We start from the raw sequence: 19,240 nt of genomic DNA on the forward strand, positions 1-19,240 counted from the left end.
TAGTTTTTTTTTCCTAAATAGAGATTGATTTTCTGCTGTAGTATGTCTTCCATATGCTGGTTTGGTCGCTGCTAATGCCTAATGAAATTGATAGTTTAATTCATGAACCCTGTGGTGTTGATGTAATGATGTTCTAGTTAAGTAGACATGAAAGCATCGCCTGCAATCTCTGGAATCGAGAGTCCAAGAATATATTTGTGTTTCTGACTTCCATTTTTAGGATAATGGAAATTGAATATGCGGGCAGACCAATTTTCTTGTGAAACCAGAACCCAGAGAATCAGAAAGGATGAGAACTGTATTGCATCGTTTTCCAGTAAATATATCATATGAGTTGCTTTCATCCACATTTTTATTTCCATTTTCATTTCTGTCTTTTTTTTTGTTCTCATCATTTACAGTTCATTTTTATATCCAGGTTATGTTTAGAAAATATATGTTTCTATTGGGTGTCTTATTATGCCTTTTGGTTTCTTTCCCATTATCCTTCTAAGATTTAATATCTTTGTTCCTAAATCCTGTACCTGATTTTACTTCCACTGAGAAAATTTCAAACTTGAAAAGGTAATAATCTATTTGGGACTAAACCATGATCAACAATGAATTAGTCTCGTCATTTACATCTGTCATAGTTTGTCAGAACTAGAGGGTCTGCTCAGGCCCTGATACTATGCTGTAATGTTTCTCAAGGAAATGGATTGCTCAAGCGCAACCTGAGCCACAATACCGTTTTCATGGTGGCTGAGAAGGTTTTCATTGAAAATTTTCATATTGCCCTCACAAGGAAGCTGCCCCCGCACCTCGCTAAAGAATATGCTGCCACTTGCAGAGGGGAAGTGCCATCTACTTTCAGATTTTTTTTCTTGGAATACTTTTTTCTAGGAACTGACAGCATTTATTTTGGCGCTGGCTGTTTATGTTATGAAAAATACTTGGCTGTTCCCCGGATACTTAGAATTTTGGCTAGCTTTGGAAAACTTTATATTACTTTGCAATATTAAATGAACTTTAAATGCATTATATATCTTGAGGACTTTAAACTTTAAACTTCATATTACTTATATTACTTTATTTGTGTCACTCCTGTTTGCACACAGACCCATGTTATGGTTGAGTAGATAAGCTGGCAGCGAAATCGGACCGACGGATGGACGGAAGGTGCTTTGAAATCGTTGCTCTGGCGCCATATATTATATGCAGTCCTAAATTTTTTTCTCTTTTATTTAGGGGAGCATCATCAGGTTTAATAAGTGGCTATTTTTTGGGGGGCGCAAAAAAAGAAAAGAAAGGAAAGAACCGTTGTTTGTAGGCAATGTGATTTCAATTTGGTTAGTTACATCTCCAGAGGCGCGTCCTTCCCAGCCCCCTCGAACTAGGTAAAGGCGTATCAATGTTCTAACGCCCACACCAGATATGGGTTCTCGATTCTACGACGATTTTTATGAAGGCATTTTATTTGCTTTTCTTCGATGGAAGTTCCATTTTTGCTACAATGTATCCCAAGAATCATCGACCTCAGGTCATCTTCTTGCAATCACAAAGGAAAAGAAAGAAATATTTAACTCATCAAAATATTGTCAGTCACTCAATTTTTTTTATTTTTGAGAAAAGACGGGGCATCAGAAAGAAAAGAGTGTAAGCCCAGGGCAGGGGGCAGCCCAGGCCCTTTCACGCAGACGAAAAGCCCAGCCCACCAGTATATGTCAATGTGAGAGAGACTGACCCACGGCTTCCCCTAGCTCCCTCCCTCCCTCGCCGCCGGCGCCGCCATGCTCCGGCGCCGAGGCCGCGTCCTCATCCAGATGCTCTCCTCTCCATCCGCCTCCACCAGCTCCCCTCTCCACCGCCTCATATCCGCCACCCGACCACAGGTAAACGCGCGGAGCAGCATCCTCTCCTCTCCCCGCCGCCTCCTCTCCGGTGCCACAGCCCCCGTCGTCTCCCCGAACCCTAGCTTCGCCGTGGAGGAGTACCTCGTCTCCACCTGCGGCCTCACCCGACCGCAGGCACTCAAGGCCTCCCCCAAGCTCGCCCACCTCAGGTCCGCCGCCAACCCGGACGCCGTCCTCGCCTTCCTCGCCGGCCGTGGCCTCTCCGGCGCCGACGTCGCCGCCCTCGTCGCCAAGGACCCCAAGTTCCTCTGCGCCGGCGTGGACAAGGGCCTGTCCCCCATCGTCGCGGGGCTCTCCGGCCTCGGTTTGTCAGATCCCGAGATGGCGCGCCTCCTCTCGCTCGCCCCACACAAATTCCGCTGCAGATCCATCGTCGCCAAGCTGCACTACTACCTGCCCCTCTTCGGCGGCTCCTTGGAGAAGCTGCTCCGGGCCATCAACTTCAACACCAACCTCCTCTGCTGCAAGAGGAGGGTGGAGCCCAACGTCGCGTTCCTGCGCGAGTGCGGGCTGGGTGATGGCGACATTGCCAAGCTGTGCAGCTCGATACCGAGGATGGTCACCGCCAACATGGAGCGTGTTCGGACAATGGTGGCGTTGACCGAAGGCCTCGGCGTGCCCCGGGGGTCCGGAATGTTCAGGCATGCTCTGAGTGCCGTCGCATTCCTCGACGAGAAGAAGATCACAGCCAAAGTGGATCACCTGAAGAAGACGGTCGGGTGGTCGGATGCTGAGGTGAGCATTGCTCTCCCTAAGGCACCGTTTCTGCTCGCCAAGTCGAACGAATCGCTGCAGCATGGGTCCGAGTTCCTCGTCTCTGAGGTTGGGTTGGAACCGGCGTACATTGCTCGTCGGCCGGTACTGCTCTGTTACAGCCTAGAGGGCCGGATGAGACCCCGGTACTACGTTGTAAAGTTTCTCAAGGAAAATGGATTGCTCAAGCGCGACCCCAGCTACTATACTGTTTTCAAGGAGACCGAGAGGTATTTCGTGGAGAAGTTCATATGCCCTCACAAGGAAGCTGCACCATACCTCGCTGAAGACTATGCTGCCGCTTGCAGAGGGGAAGTGCCCGCTAGATTTAGATTTACATGAACCAAGAATTCTGAGTAATATATGTAGAATCGCGATGTAGTTCTTAAGCCAGCTATGTTTTGGTCATTATTTTGTAGTGGAGAAGAACATACATGTTTTCTGAAGATTTATGTGGCTTTCTAAAATCTATCCTTTGATTATGTACTGATTTCTCCTTTGTGGCATGCTAATCAGAAGATTACTTTATATGTTCAGCTCTTACTTCATAATCGTCATGGGAAGTTCACTGCTTCATAAATATTCATAAATATTTTTTATTGCCATTTTGTGAATTTCAGTTCATGCCATGGTTATCTTGACTTTCAGGATTATTGGTTGCAGCATCAGAGAAAGGTAGGTCACAAGCTGTAGGTGCATGCCAACTTCAAAGGTTAGAGACCCCAGATCTGGGAGAGGCAGTGCTGATTGAGGAGGGCAGCTGGAAGACGTGACGACCCAACAACCTGGAACATCGACGCTTAAGCTTTGGTATGAGATATATGGGATTTTGTCAAGCCGGTCTTCCAAAACTGAAAGGAATTTTCTGTCTATGAAGCAGGCGACTTGGGATGATTATCGGATGTCATTCAATTACTTTTAGATGATGCCCATCATCTTTTTGTGCAGTTCATGCTGGCAACCTTGTTATTGTGCTTGCTGGTTGATGATAGTGTCTGTGCAATGATATAAGCTTGCTAAACGAAACCCATGTGGGGTGCTTCATAATGTAGAGACCTTTACTTTCTGCTTCTTTTTCATCACTAACATATGTTCACAAAAAATGGGCACCCGCATTTACCAAAACAAACTGTGAGCTGCATTGGTTTCAGTTGCACACATCACTGAATTGAGTGGTGGCCTCACTTTCTTTCTTGATAGCAGGGCAGCTAAAGAAACTGATTTGGCATTTTGATTTTTCCCCATCATGCTCTAATTGGTTCGCATGACCTGTCAGCTATCCTGTGTAGAATATGCATGTTCTTTCAGCATTGCTAAACCTGCATGGAACTTAATTCGCTAAGTACGTCCTATTCCATGATGTAACTTGTGATCTTGATCTGAATGAGCTATAGTATGTTCTACGTAGTATGTTCGATACAGTTAGTTTGTAGCTTGTGATCTTGATGTGAATGAGCTATAGTAAGTTCCACTACAGTAGTATCTTCATTGCAGTTAGTTTGTACTGGATCTATCAGGGATGTTATGTAACTCAAGAAGATGTTGCTTACCGTTTGCAAATTGTTAAATTATTTCATGGCGTCGGCTTATGTTTGCTCCTTGCACTCACCATCTCTATGGTTGTTGTGTCAGGTGGGAGCATGGAGTGTACAGCCTTGCTTGTTTGTGCTATGGCCCGATAAGCCGACCGTGCGTATCAGACCCCCTGGGAGTGGATGCAGGACACTGGATTCGTCGTCAGGTGAATTCAGTTCTCTAGCACATGACAGACTCGTGCATATCAATCATTTGGACATGCATAATGCTATATCTGTTGTTAGAACTTAGCTCCTGTATGGAATGCACGAGGTAGGAAGGCACCTATCGCAAATGAAGGGCTATTGTGTCATTGCCAAACCACTAACTCGGCTATTGAAGCAGAAGCAGTTTGAGCTCAGGAGGCTTTTGAGGCTTTGAAGCTAGCGATGAGCTCTAGTCCTGTTCTCGTATTGCCAGACTTCAATAAGCAACTCTATCTGAAAATTGATGCTTGCGTCGCATGTATTGGAGCAATACTTTCTCAATATTGGGGAGGGGGGACGGGGGTGAGAGAGAGGTGTGGTCTCTCCAGCATCCTATACTGAGGTTCTGGGTAGATCAAGATCTGAAAGTGAGAAAAATCTGACCAAAAAAATGAATCACAGCACAAATATCAAAGCTGATCAAGGGCAGGAACAAATTAAACTGATTTTAAGAAATAGAACAAATCATTAAATAGATGCCAAAGGAACAGAAGGAAAAAAAACAGTGCAAATTATGTCGAGTATGTTTATCATATGCATGGTCAAAACCACAAATTACTCCTGATCGGTCGATGTGCAAACAATGAGATAAGGTAGGGCACATATGCTGATATGAATGCATGGTTGATAAGTACATCAGATACACGAACATGGAGTATGTAAACAGACATAATTGACTCTAATTAAATCCATGGTCACTATCAGTGAGGATTATTAACGTTTTCCTCACGAGGCATAGGAACCCAAATTGGTATTTGGTTCTCTGCACATAGCCCACTTTGGGTTCTTAATCACGTCTGAGTACTTGATACAATGCCTGGAATTAACATTCAGCTTGGAAGGTTATCTGCAAGTAACTTATAAACAACTAACGACAATACATACTCCTTCAGCTTGCCATTTTTCTACAGGAAAGGTTTTCACCTGAATCTATAAATATTTCAATTTTTCTCACACACTTGTTAGCTTCGTAATTGTTTTTTTTTTTAATAAATGCAGATGAAGCACATTTCATCAACTCCCTTCCGTGATGCCTCGAACGAATTAGAAGAAGTACAACTGCCTGAAGAAATACAGGAGTACATTAACACCAAATATCCTTCAGTGCACAACATTCAGGTAAATTGATATATGCAACAGCTCCAGGCAGATTGTACTTACTAGTTTTTCTTAAACTCAAACAGGAGCTTTCCGACTGCTTTTATCCTACTATAAAACTCTCTTTAACTCCCATTACTCCATTTTGAACTGGTGTCAGGAGAAGAAAATGCTCGAACATTGCAGTCAGAAGTTTTGGCAAACAATTCTGAAAAAACTCCATACCAACTGCGAAAACTTACATCGAGGATGTCCACAGCTCAGACTACACCAACAGTGCCTCCAGTGATACAAGTCATTCCAGAGCTACAAAATTGCCATCTACTTCAAACATCCAGCTGTCTTCTACTGCGACAAGTACTTGTGTCCCACAGTTTACAAAAGAATTGAAACCAGAGATAGACTCATTCATATCTTTCTTCGATTTCTTGGATTTTCCTATGCCTGCTAAACATCCTTCAAGTTATGATTCGGAAATCAGCAATTTACAGGTTGATTTGTTCATCCACAAATTCTCTGAATGCTTAAATCTGGACATTTCGGCAAACAATAAGTTTCTTTTCACTATCGGCTCACCAAGTTCTCAGGTGTTAGAATGGCAAGAGGTTTTCAACAAAGACCAAACCAACAAAATTTACAGCGATAATCAGACTACACCTTCGCAAGGTACCCAATTTTTTTTTGGCCATTTCATTATTATTTCTTTAGTCCACAAACCTTCTTTTTATCTAAGTAAATTTTCAGATGCACTTTTATAGTCTTTCATGGAGGTAATCCCTTTCTCTGTTTTCAATAAAATTGTAGTCCTATTCGAATCCATGAAAAGAAACCCGACGTGGAAGGAGTTGCATGCTTCAGACCGCCTTAATTTCATACAAGAAACCTTCTATATAGTAGAAACCTTCTATACTGTGCTTTGTGCTGGGAGAAGACGAAGCGCCCCGTTTGGGCCGGGCCATGTCCGGGGGGCCTGTTTTTTTAAATTTTGTTTTTTCTTTTACTTTTTCGTTTTTCTACTTTAAATAATTTGGGACTTCAAAAAAATTTCGAAAATAAAATATATTTTTTAGTAAAATGTTTAATAATTCTTAAATGTTTGTGGAGTTAGAAATGTTTGCAATTTTCAAAAAATGTTTGCATATTCAAGAAATATTCGCAATTTTGAAAACAAACCTTCCAGAAATCAAGAAATGTTGATGATTTTTTTTAAAAGTTCCTATATTAAAAATGTTAATGAAATTGAACAAATTTTTACCAATTCAAAAAATGTCCATGAATTAAAAAACATCCTACAAATTCAAAAACTCTTTGTGACTTACAAAATAGTTTATTGATTCATAAAATGTTCGACGATTCAGAGAATAATCATGCATTTCAAAAAAGGTTCGTTAAATCAAAAAAATGTTCTTGAATTTCAAAAATTGTTCCACCAAAAAATATCCAAAAAAATGTTAGTCTATTCTAGAAATGTCCGCCTATTCAAGAAAAATATTTTAAAAATGTTCACAATTAAAAAAATAGCAAATAGTATAAAATGTTCATTAATTCAAAAAAAGTTCATGATTTTAGAAAATGTTCGACAATCTGTAAAAATGTTCATGAATTTGAAAAATGTTCATGAGTTTTTCATGATTTTCAAAATTTATTCACGAACACGAAAATGAGAGTGATAGTGTATCTCGGTGATGCAGCAAAATATGGCCATGGCCATTGAAGATTATGACTTCTTTTTCTCTTGTTGCAACACACGGGCCGTTTTACTAGTGTAGACTAAGGTCGTGTGGGAAAGGCCTTTGCTGCATGCTGGCGCTTCCAGAGTAGCTCGATCAATCAGACCCTCAAGAACAATTGTCGAGGCTCCCAAATAGTTCCGTGCACCATCTCTATAGATCGCCGCCGCCACCCCTTTGTCTCCCAGAATTAAAATACTTCCTCCCACATAAATCTTACATGCATCACTACGCGGACGAATCCAACGTTGCGGTCTTGTGATGTTTAACCTGTGGTTGATGGGAGCGCACATCTCGGGCCGTCAAAATCTGGAGGTCCTGCGAACCAACCTGTGGTTGGATGGTTAGAGGGACTGTGGTATCCCGAGCCCATCAGGGTTCAAGTCCTGGTGTTCACATTTATTCCTGGATTATTTCAGGATTTCCGGCGATGCGCATTCAGTGGGAGGAGACGTTCCCGTCGACGACGAGGTGCCTACGGTGACTTCTTAAATTTCAAGATGATATGCCGGCTCAGTCTTTCGGAGGTGCTCATAGGGGTAGGGTGTGCGTGTGTGCGTTCATAGGACGAGTGTATGCGCGTGTATATGAGCGCTCGCGTCTGTACTGTGTTAAAAAAAAATTTGAAGGTCCTCCAAGTAGCTGTTAATAAACCCCATGGCAGTAAGAGGGCTCTGAAATTGTTCATCATGGACTACTCGCCGTCTTGGCCGCCAAATTGCTACTCGAGCTAGTCACTCTAATCTACTAGCCCCGGCCCGGCCCAGTCGCGTTTGTACCAGGCAAATCTTCACGAGTCTCCTCGTCTCGCCATCGTTCCCCATTCCCTCGCTGCCGGCGCCGCCGCGCCGCCGCCTGCGCCATGCTCCGCCTCTGGAGCTGCATCCTCGCCCATCTCCTCTCCTCTCCCGCCATTCTGAGTACCAAGCTGGTAATTCCTATTTTTGTGTTCTTTTCCTAACTGGATGATATCTTTTATCTGCTATTAACTTTTGAACACCAACGTGTCGATGTATTATTCAGTAGAGAAGAAAGCATCGCCTGCAATCTCTGAAAATGATAAGTCCTGGAATATATTTGTGCTTCTGACTTCCGTTTAAGATCATGGAAATTGGATGTGGGGATGGATCAATTTTCTGTTGAAACCAGGACCCAGCAAACCAGATAGCAAAAAACTGCCCTGTCCTGGTTTCCATTAAAAACATTGCTATGATCTGCTTTCATGCTGAATTCTATCAGCATTTTTGTTTCATCGTCTTGTTTGTTCCATCATATTTCAATTAGTACTAAAATTGCAGTTCAATGTTTGATGTTTAGGCTATGCTTAGAAAATGTATTTCTGTTGGGTGTACATTCGCCTTTTTCTTCTTCCCTGTATTCTTCAAAGATTGATATGCTTTGTTCCTAAATTCTATGGTTGACATTTGCTGGAAACTTTTAACTGTGAAAAGCTGACCTATCCGAGACTAAATCATGATTGTAAAATGAATTAAATCGTGAGAACTAAACCAAAGAAGACGTCATGAGTTAGTCTTATCATATCTCTCTACTATTAAGTTTGAAAGGAGGAATACGACACCCAATCCATTCAAGGAACTGCAAGTCCAGAACATGCAGTGAGTTAACATACAATTATGTTAGTTGCAGCTAAAATCAGGGGTGTGCCCAGCAAATGGTGATTAATATGCCACCATTTCATGTTAAAATACAAAGCAAATGAACATTTGGAGATTTGTTCAGAGAGGCTAAATGGTGTTAGTTTCTATTTCAAGTATCAACACTGAACCTGATACTTGCATGGCAGATAACTTTCACACTAGAACACTTGTTTCGCGCTAACTCTGGGATAGATACTCATGCTCTGAACTTTTCTTTTGTTCACTGGGAAACTTCTGGTGTTATAAATGGTCTTCATTTTCACTCTACCTCTAGGGGCACTTTGTGGAATGGGCTGTTGAAAGCTTTGGCAACAAAGCTGCTATTCAGTTTACCGTTGAATTTAGCAGCTGCTAATCCATGCAGTTTCTTTATTAAAAAAAGGAAAGCCCCAAATGCAAGCAGGGGTTATATAACCTGTGAATTATGTCTTGCCCTCTTCATGTGTACAGTTATGATGTGCCCAAGAACTGGAGGTCATGATCTTGCTCACCAGCAGGTACAGACTAAACTTACGGCATTATAATGATTGCTGTTTCTGCTTTACTAAGTAGATACCAAATCATGTTCTGCATTTGTAACCATCTCTTCCTTTATATTCCTCTTTTATTTCTGAATGGTCTAATAATGGCATCTGATCTCAAAACTGAATAGTGCAGTAGTAAGTATTCTGTGTTGACCTACCCACGAAGGTGTAGCATAACATAACAGATAATTTGAAGGCCCATAATTATCACTCTGGAAAGCCTTGTATCAAGTTAGTTGGGCTGTATTTGTTTTCTGCCAGCAACATCCCCACCGTTGGCTGGCGTACATTTCCCTCTCCTCATACATGGTGGTGTCAGACTCGAGGATAAGTAGACACACTTGACCTTACAGAGTTATTTTGATACAGGTTGCAGCTGCTCACTCATGCCACTTGGTCACTGAACTGAACATCGAGTCGTACTTACTCTGAAAATGCTAGGTCATGTCCTGTTAGTGCAGACCACTTTTATGTCCTGAAACATTTTTTTTGACACCTGAAACAGTAGGAGAGGCTCCTACTGTATGTATTAAATTAAAGTATCAAAAAAAGGTCTTACAAAGTCATAACCTTACATCCATGGCCATGCTAAAAGAGTGTAGTAGGGTAGGAGCTGAGAAGGAGAGCTAGCCTAAGGGAGAACAAAAGATTGAATGAAGGAGGAAATAAACTGTCTGTGCTTCTCTTTGGCTCTATGTATGAGGAGAGAGAAGTCCTCCTTAAATCTTCTAGCCCATGAGCTGACAGTAGGGTCCTGAAACATTTGCCACCCCTGATGCCATTCATCTCTGTTACGATTTTCTCATTACCTGCAGAATTTTGGATCTTAGCGCAAATGTTTCTTGGAAAGTTTCTCCTGTTGTATACCGAAGTTGTAGTTGGCACACACTTTTTGCAACTGCCTATTTCTTAGTTAATGTGTAATTCTTACTCAAAATAAATACATAATAGATTTTTATCTCATTTAATCAGCAATAAGAGGTTCTTAGACTGGGTGTCTTCTATAAAAAAAAGTGCTACTTTGGCTAGATTGATGACTTATCAGAAAGAGCAACAAATCTGATATATATATTTACTAATTTGATGCTCTTTTGAAGCCTCCACATTAATCCATGGAGATTAGCAACTATGACTGTCCCGTCTTTGCTGCGGAAGATCTGGACCCTCGGATCAGAAGATGCACCCTCAGATGGTGTAGGCCTTGCTAGTCATGTCCTGAGTCCTCACGCAGGCCTTGCTCGTCACATGGTGTAGCAGCTGCAGCCCTGCTCCACCTCCTTTACAATGCTGCGAGGTAAGGAAGCTTATAGAGGTATTCGTGTGTCATTCCTTCACCATCACACTTGAGAGTTCCAGTTTAGATTTTTGATCCTTGCATATCATGTGTTCGCTCGTAATAGTATAATGTCTCATGAGTTTTAACTGCCCTGATTTGTTTCCTCTACAAACTGTAGATCTCCAATCCAGATAAATAATGTTTGCATGCTCTCCTCTATGATTGCAGGTGCTTAAATCTAAGCCGTACTGTTTCCTTGGTCGTTGTTTGGTAACTCGGTCATGTTGAATATATTACTATATGAATTAAAACCACCACAGGAATTATGGAACGGAGTAAGTAGCAATTACCCACATGTATAATGTTGTCGAAGTGTGGAACCATGCGTCTCATGAAATTTTGTTGTTGATTTTTCTTCTACCATGCCGACAACTATTATTATTTGGTGTTTATACACCATCTTATTATTATTTGTTTCTCGAACCACAACTTTCATGCCTTCTAGTAAAAAGTAACGATAAAAATAAGAATCTGAGAGAAATATGTACCAAAAAATGGAACCGTGTTGTAGGACATGACTAGATTTTGTAATTACCGACAAAGCCCCCTGTCATCTCAAATTGATAAGCTAACTAACGCTAAATTTACGTAGAGTAATTTTAATGAAATAGTTAGTAACCCAACTTTGTATCTTTCTATTTTTCAGCTTGACTTCCTTTTCTCCAATAAATTTCGCAACTTTGAGTTTTTGGTCTTTCTAGTCTACTATGGAGAATGAGGGATTAATTCCTTCATAAATAACGCATCCAAGAATTAATATGTGGCAATGTGCTCCAAGAAAAACGCACCGAATATTGATACAATGAATTTTCAATAACGCGGCTGAACTTGAAACGCGTCGTTCACGCAAGCAAATGCAGCCTTGTAACCGAAAACAAGGAAGCAAAATAGGTATTGTTCATGAACCAGACGTAAATGCATACATATGTGAAATTAATGATATTCGGGTATCCTGACCAAGAGCTGGATATGTTGAACTAGTACTATTTGCATTCATGTATGTTAATCGGTTTACCTGAGAATGCATGGGTTTACATGTCGCAAATCAACATGCATATATGCCAGAGATGAATACTCCCTCCACCCCAACTTGGCAGTCTTTTCTTGATCCGGGCGGTACTAAATTTTCAGTTAGCATCGACATGGTAACCGATTTCTAACATCCAACACACAATCTGATCTAATTGCAAGTCTAGGTGACATGATATTGCATTGTTGATATACAATGATGCATGATAATCCCACCGTTTGAAATATGGGTATTGTTTTTCTTGGGAGAAAATAAGTCAAAGGATTAAAGCAGCTCTAATCAAACTCCTAAAAAGGGTTAAACTCCACAAAAAATTCTGTTTTGAGAAGTCAAGTTGCACCTACAAACTCTCAAGGTTTACTCCTCAAAGTTGTAAAGTCCCGCCTACCACCAAAGGCCCTGATTCTGATTCTGACAGGAAAGGAATTGCCAGCCGCCTACACAACCCCACCGACCACTCCTGGCGACGCTACATTGCCAGAGTTGGCGAACGCGTCGACGCCAAAGAAGCGAATGGGAACGGTCCACCGCGCCATCCACGGCCGCGACTGGTAAGGCCCTCAACGAGGCGATAGCAAAGAAGGGGAAGAAGCCCTTCGCTCCAACGCCTTCTCCATGTTTGGTAGCTCGCATAGCTTCCACTCCATATCCGGCCACCCCCTCACCTCCTCCTCCGCCACCTACGGCCACCGCAGTCGTCGATGATGATCATGCCCGCCAAGTGTCTGCCTGAAAGGTAAATAAAAGCACTTTCCTTTTTTAGCTAGGGGTCTTGATGATGTAATGTGGTGATGGTCGTGTGGCGTGTTTGTCCTTGTTGATTGTAGTGCGGGGCGAACATGATGTTGCAAGTTCCATATCCCAATCGGATGAGTCGCACATACTCAGACTCGTTGACATGGAGTTGTCAATGGCCGATGATTATGAGAGGTTTGAAGATGACAAGGGTGAGGAGAATGACCTCGAAGCAGAGGAGGTCGATGATCAAGTGGAGACACGAACAAACATTAAGAAGATAAGGTCAACGAAGTACAGTAGCCAAGAGAACATTGCCTTGTGGCTTGCTTGGATGAATATCTCGCTTGATGCCTTGGTTGGTGCGGATCCCACACCGAAGGAGAAGCCTGGAGTAGGATTGAGGAATACCACTCCAACAACGTGACCGTCCATTCCCACCGCACTCAAGGTTCTCTTGCCCCATCGATGGAGCGTGATACAAGAGCAGTGTAGCCGATGGCCCGGTGCGCCGATCAAGTCAGCATTGCACCACCGATTTCTGCTATGGTGGTGTCGGGTGACGAAAGTTGGCAACAAGCTCAGAGGACTCCTCGGTGACGATTGTAGCTTCCTTCGATATCCATTATTGTGGCGTCGGAGGCGGATGGCGGAAGCTGGCATCAAGCTCGGGGGATTCTTCGGTCTTGATTGTAATTTTCTTTTTTGCCTGTTGTCTTTTTAGTTTTGTTAGATGAGTGTCCGCATGACTTCTACCTTATTGTTTGAAAAGAAACAAGAATCCGATATAAATAATTCGGTATTCGGATCCGGAGAAAGAAGAACATTGATGATTGGACCGAATCCGCTTTGGCCTCACCCCTACCCGAAGAGCCCTCCTACTTTCCGCAAAACTACGGCCGGATTGCCACCGCATAGATTCCCCACCCCCGCCCTCCCTTCCTCCCGTCGTCTCCCCTATTTCTCTTCCGCCTCCCACCCGGCGCCCCACCGCGAGCGCGAGCGAGGAGACCGACCTAGGGTTCGCGCCTCCCCGCCGGTCCCCGCCCGCCGATCCTCTCCCCGCCGCCGCCCCCGAGGATCCGCGGCCGCTCCCGTCGGTCGCCGCTCCGGATCCGCGCCGCCCGCGCCCCTCGACGCCGCCGAGCTCCGTCCCCGCCCGCCCGGGGCCGCTGGTACTGCCCCTGCTCCCCCCTGGTCGCGCTTCTGTCTGCCGATCTGTGCCGAACCGCCGTACGAACTCGCTGGCGCTGCTATGAACTCGCTGCTGCTTATCCCGTCGCTGTTGTGCGCCGTAGCGTCTCATGCCGCCGCCGCCGCTATTTGCTGTTCACGATTTCATATGACGAGTCGATTGCGTGCGTTAGACGGGGAAAGACGGTTTTGAGACGCGTGCCATGTTAGGGTCTGCAATAGGCTGCCGTCTGTTCCCAAATCCCAAAGATGCAGAAAAAAAACCTTTAGGAGGAGAATCTCTCTCAAATAACTAGGAAAACCTAGTGCGAAAAGCGGTTTTAGATTAGACAGGATTCGCTCGAGAAGATGCTCCGAGGAAGAGCTGGGAATTTAGGTGTGCAAATCAGTTAGGCGTGATACTGTATAAGTATTAGATTGGGCTTATGTCGGGGATGGATGAGGCAGCCTAGTTGGGCTTAGGAACATACAAGGCATGGTAAATTGTTGTGAAGTTTGTCAGTTGGTAGATTTTGTCGGTCCCTGTGCTGACTGATTCGTTCTTGAAGGAAACCAGGTATAATATATAGATTTCGGTGTCAGCTTTATTGTTCATGTCCTCTGAGTTAAATATCTTGTTAGAATTATCTTTTGTTTTATCTTCAGGTTAATCAGGGCTAATGCCTTCAGGGTTGAATAGGTTGACAACAACATATTTGTTATTGAAGAAGCCCATAATTAAATGGAACTGAACTTGTTTTTTTTTAAAGAATTTCTGCTTCATCATTACCACCTGTTTGTATGAAAAACCATTCTTCAGCCTGACTGGAACCTCTCTTGTGTTCATCTTTGTTTTTACAAAAAAGTCTGCTCTCTTTAGCTCATTCTCGTTACTCTTCTCATGTTCCACAGAAAGATGATAAACCTTTTTAAGATCAAGGGGCAGAAGAAGGAAGAGGCAGCCAACTCAAATGGGGGCCCTCCTGTTAAGAAGCAAAGTCCAGGGGAATTACGTCTCCACAAAGGTTGTTTGACAAGTGATTTGATCTTATGTTACTTTCAACCATTTGGTGTGTCAGTTCAAAATGTTGACACTTGATATATGGTTCAGTCTGCATTTTTTGTGCTCGTTTTAAGGCTGCTGTGAAACGTGTATTTTTCTGTTTGATAAATCACATTAGTTAGTTACAGTTATCGATGGCTGCCCTCTGAGTCTCTCACAATTCATCCCATATGCTCTATATACCAAAAATATATCAGAGAGCACTCTATAGTTAAGATTAAAACCACTAGTTAAGGGTCAACCAAAAAAGATTATCATAATCCACCACAATGGGATGCTATGCATTGTGTATTGATAAGTGCTAGCCTGAAATCCGTCTCCTGCAACCATGTGCATTCACATCTGTCTGTAAGCATATGATTTTTTTTGTTTTCCATTCTCATTACAATGTACTACTCCCTCCGGATGGGAATATAGGGCAGGAGGCGCCACGACCAAGACAGGCAGTTAGCTCTCCTGAGCAATTAATTACCTCCGTAAAAGAAGCCCATCTGTGTGCGCATATTACTCATGCCTCATGCATGCAGCGATTAATGGGCCGACCCTTGGCCTCCTGCAAGCAGTGGTCTGGAGCGCACATCACTCCCTGCCAATGCCCAATCAACGGTGAAAATTAATGTGTGGCTAATTAATGCGCGGGTGAGGGCGAGAAACCACTTTGGATTTGGTGTGATTAGAGTATGCAACTTAAATCTAGAATTATCTGCTGGCGGTGACTGGTGAGCCTACTACCAGTCCGGAGGGAGTTTCGCTCCTAAGTAGATTACTTAACTACTCTATTTTGAGGAAATTATACACATATTACCACCTGTTTTTTTATGTAGTTGACTAATTTTGTAAATCATTTGTGCAAAAGACTAAAAAGGGCTCTGTTTGATTGTACTGGTCTAGGGACTGCTATATATGTTACCTTGCTATATAAACTCTGTTGTTTACCATATTGGTGAGCTTCTACTGGTTATGACTCGCCATCATGGGCTATGGTTCATGTGTGAAAAATTGGAAAATCTTTGTACCAATCATTATCATCTGTTGTTCTTTTTGTTTGACATGTATAATAATATAGTTGTCAGTTATCACACTGTCGCCCAATCAACACATAGATGCCACCTAGCTATCCTGGTCCGGAGGAGGGCCGCCATGGCTTCTTGCCTAGCCTGGAGGTCATGGGGAAGTGGTGAAACACGCTAATTGGCGGTATGTGTGCGTTAATCTGTATTACCATGTTCTCTTTGCCACTGGATTTTGTCTCTATGCTGCATATCGCAGCTTGAAAATGAGGCAGAGCAGCTGCAGGAGCAGGGTGGGAGGTATATGGTGGGGCATAAGAGGGTGTGGAGGAGAGGATGAGCTGGCAACATGGCTGATGTAGCGAGTAGTCGGGAGAAGAGAGATGGTGCAGCCTTGAGGTTTGTTGGGGTAGTATGCCAAGTGATAGTACACTGGGTGCCTGGGTGGCACATCTATCCCCTGTTTTCCTTTTTGGGCTTTGCACACTGGATATAGCAATTATTGCTGCTGTGGATGAGATTGGTATAGCCTCATTGTCACCCGGCATACCGATGCCCCACGGTTGCCATGAGTACTATGTTGACGACTCAAATAGACTAGTAGTTCTTTATAGGCCCAGATATCTTATATCCAGGGTTGAATCTCAAATGTACTATTTTAACTACAGTTTGATACGCGAAATATGATCCAATACAGAAATACATCCGTATTAAAAATTGAATATTATGTGATTCTTCTATTGTTCAAACCTGTGGTGTGATAATATCCACCTATCTGTTCATGTGTTCCTGATTTATGTAGATGATGTATATCACTCCTTTCTATCTGGATAGTTCTCAAAATATGGATCTTGTTGACAATTTCTGTTCTAACTTGCAGATATTGCTGAGCTTAACCTACCAAAGACAACTAAAATTTCCTTCCCAAACGGAAAGGATGATCTCATGAACTTTGAAGCTACTCTACGACCTGACGAAGGATACTATCTGTAAGTATCTTATTATAGATGCTTCTTTTATACCTACTCTCCTTTTCGTCCTCTTGTCATGCTATAGTAATCTTCACTGAACATTCAAGCTACTTAAAAACATGCACTGTTACTAGTTGCCACATAAATGGAGGGATAGGTAGTTTTAGATGGCTGTTAACAAATTTCAGTCTTGCATTTTGGGTACGTGTTTGAAGGAATATTTGTTGATGAATATGAATTAATAAGAGAAATTAACTTAGTTTTATTTTACAGTTAAATCACACCTCCCGCAAATATCTCTTGACATAGCATGAAGAAAGATTATTCCATTTATAGTACTTAAATAGAAATATGAGGAGCAGTTGATGACGATTGTTAAATTAGTTTCTTTATTTCTCATCATTTCCATATCATTCATGTCCCACTCCCCTGGCCATTATATATATCATCTTTTCACTACTAATTCAGTTTTCTTATGGTGAGAGAAATTACTTTTGTTGGCCCCCTTTATAGTTGATGAAGAATATTGTTGGGGTATTTACCTAAAATGTAGATATGGGGATGCGAAAATGGATCACCTATAGGTGTCATGTGTACATGTAGCCCCAATCGAGCCGTAAAAGCAGCAGACGATAGCTAGTTCTCATATAAGATATTTCCTTGAGTTAGTTAATATCTTCCTTATTTTCTTAGAAGCATTTTGTGTCTTTATGTTTTTCTAGTAACTCCTGTAAGAAGAGTTAGTCTTATGGTTTGCATGAAGCAAGAATAAGGGAAACCATTCTCTCATCTAAAGTCTTTGTTCTGTTACAGTTTGTCTCATCTTTCTCCTAAATCCCTCCCCTCAAGCCATGCAGATTGGCCCACCTTTGTACAGTAGTTATTTTGTTACCCTGATGAACCAAGGCCCATCACCATATAGATATATTAACCTTATCAGTTGATAAAAAACAATATTAGTCTGTTATTCTAATATCCACAATATGTTTTCTTTCTTAGAGGTGGGTCATTCACTTTCACCTTCCAAGTATCTCCTTCCTACCCTCATGAGGCACCGAAGGTCAAGTGCAAGACCAAGGTAAGCACCACAGCTTTGACTCCTTTCATTCATCATCATAAGTTGACTATTGCTAATGTAGTATCTTTTCAGGTTTACCATCCCAATATTGACCTAGAAGGAAATGTCTGCCTGAACATTCTGCGTGAAGACTGGAAGCCTGTCTTGAATATCAACACCATAATCTATGGTTTAAACCTTCTTTTCTCAGTAAGTGTCATCATATCATATTAGATTAACCGTGCAACGTCCGGTTTTCCATTCAAAATGTAGTTTATCTGATGGGTTTCTGATAAAATTTATTAGTTGTCAGGGAATAATATAATTATTTGTTTCTGTTTTGTTTTCTCGTCATGTGTTTTGGTCACAAACCACCTTGTTAATGTCTGCAGCAACCCAACGACGAGGACCCCTTGAATCATGAAGCCGCGGCCGTCCTCCGGGACAACCCGCAGAAGTTCCAGAGAAACGTTCAGATGGCAATGTCGGGAGGCTATGTCGATAACACCCATTTCCCAAGGTGCAAGTAAGGCGGGCGGGTGGGCAGGCCTGCTACGTGCTTGCTTCTGGCTTGCGCCCATCTACCCTAGCCTTGAATGCCAACCATTGCACAATCTGAAGAAATGCGGGCGGCATACCCAGGAAATGTATCTATCATATTTGTTTGTGTCAAGAAGATGTGACTGTTATTGTGCTTGTTTGGTGGATGTTCTGGAATTGTCGTGTAACATGAAGAAACGTGGTGACATTATGCAGCGAAACTCGCCTGTATCGAGCTGAAAAGTAAGTCAGGGGTGTGGATGTGTCTAACTGAATTATCTTGACCCAACAAAGAAATCACCTACGCAGGTCTTGTATCTACCTTTTGGGGAGGGAAAAAAGGCACTCTGAAGGCTGAAATCTATCCTTTTGAATTTAATGTTATCATATCAAAATCTCTAGGCAAACCTATAATCTTAGTGTTGCTTGAGACTTTGAATTTGCAGATGCTTCTAGAAAATCGCGGTGAACAAAATGTCGGGACTGTAGTAAATATCTGGTGAAAACCAAGTTACAACGAAAACAAGCTGACTTGTGAATGAAAGTCCCCTTCTTAGTTTGAGCTGTAAATTCAAAAAAAAAAACGATTTTGATTTTTTTTGGCAAACATTGGTGTAAGTTTTTAGTGCTTATAAAGGGCCTGTTCGGAGTCTCACCGCTCCAGAACTCCACTCCCGGAGCGGGGGTAGCTTCAACTGAAAATAGAGGAGCGGGGAAACACCAGCTCCGCATATCCTCGTATTTCTTGAAGCCGGCGGACTACCGAACAGGGCCAAAGTTTCATTACGAAGTGACATTTGTGGAAGTTGTGCCAAAACATAACAAAGTCAATGCTCCAAAATGCTTTCAAAAATAGCATTTTTGGACCTCTGATTTTTTCCCATGACTT

At 42.5% G+C, this 19,240-nt stretch overlaps 2 protein-coding genes and 1 long non-coding RNA gene across 3 annotated transcripts; all 3 read left to right on the forward strand.

Annotated features, from left to right (window-relative positions):
• Positions 1 to 1,707: 1,707 nt before the first annotated feature.
• LOC109773478 (transcription termination factor MTERF8, chloroplastic-like) lies at positions 1,708 to 3,175 on the forward strand. The gene has a single exon (XM_020332171.4). The coding sequence runs from the start codon at positions 1,770 to 1,772 to the stop codon at positions 2,985 to 2,987; it is 1,218 nt and encodes a 405-aa protein (XP_020187760.1). The 5' UTR covers positions 1,708 to 1,769; the 3' UTR covers positions 2,988 to 3,175.
• A 2,702-nt stretch (positions 3,176 to 5,877) lies between these two features.
• Positions 5,878 to 10,667, forward strand: LOC109773480 (uncharacterized). The gene is made up of 4 exons (XR_012186944.1): positions 5,878 to 6,015; positions 6,112 to 6,190; positions 9,363 to 9,409; positions 10,534 to 10,667. It is a non-coding gene; the product is annotated as an uncharacterized lncRNA (long non-coding RNA).
• Positions 10,668 to 13,443: 2,776 nt separating this feature from the next.
• Positions 13,444 to 18,626, forward strand: LOC109773477 (NEDD8-conjugating enzyme Ubc12). Its single transcript, XM_020332170.4, has 6 exons — positions 13,444 to 13,712; positions 14,623 to 14,735; positions 16,664 to 16,772; positions 17,754 to 17,832; positions 17,905 to 18,021; positions 18,204 to 18,626. The coding sequence occupies exons 2-6, from the start codon at positions 14,627 to 14,629 to the stop codon at positions 18,339 to 18,341; spliced, it is 552 nt and encodes a 183-aa protein (XP_020187759.1). The 5' UTR covers positions 13,444 to 13,712; positions 14,623 to 14,626; the 3' UTR covers positions 18,342 to 18,626.
• The last annotated feature ends 614 nt before the right edge of the window (positions 18,627 to 19,240 follow it).

The sequence above is a fragment of the Aegilops tauschii genome, chromosome 6 (genome assembly GCF_002575655.3).
Source record: "Aegilops tauschii subsp. strangulata cultivar AL8/78 chromosome 6, Aet v6.0, whole genome shotgun sequence".
NCBI lineage: Eukaryota > Viridiplantae > Streptophyta > Magnoliopsida > Poales > Poaceae > Aegilops > Aegilops tauschii.

Coding starts and splice junctions, on each gene's coding strand:
- LOC109773478 (XM_020332171.4), top strand. CDS start 1,770: ATGCTCCGGCGCCGAGGCCGCGTCCTCATCCAGATGCTCTCCTCTCCA.
- LOC109773477 (XM_020332170.4), top strand. CDS start 14,627: ATGATAAACCTTTTTAAGATCAAGGGGCAGAAGAAGGAAGAGGCAGCC. Junction 17,833..17,904: donor AGGTCAAGTGCAAGACCAAG/GTAAGCACCACA, acceptor GTATCTTTTCAG/GTTTACCATCCCAATATTGA. Junction 18,022..18,203: donor GTTTAAACCTTCTTTTCTCA/GTAAGTGTCATC, acceptor TAATGTCTGCAG/CAACCCAACGACGAGGACCC.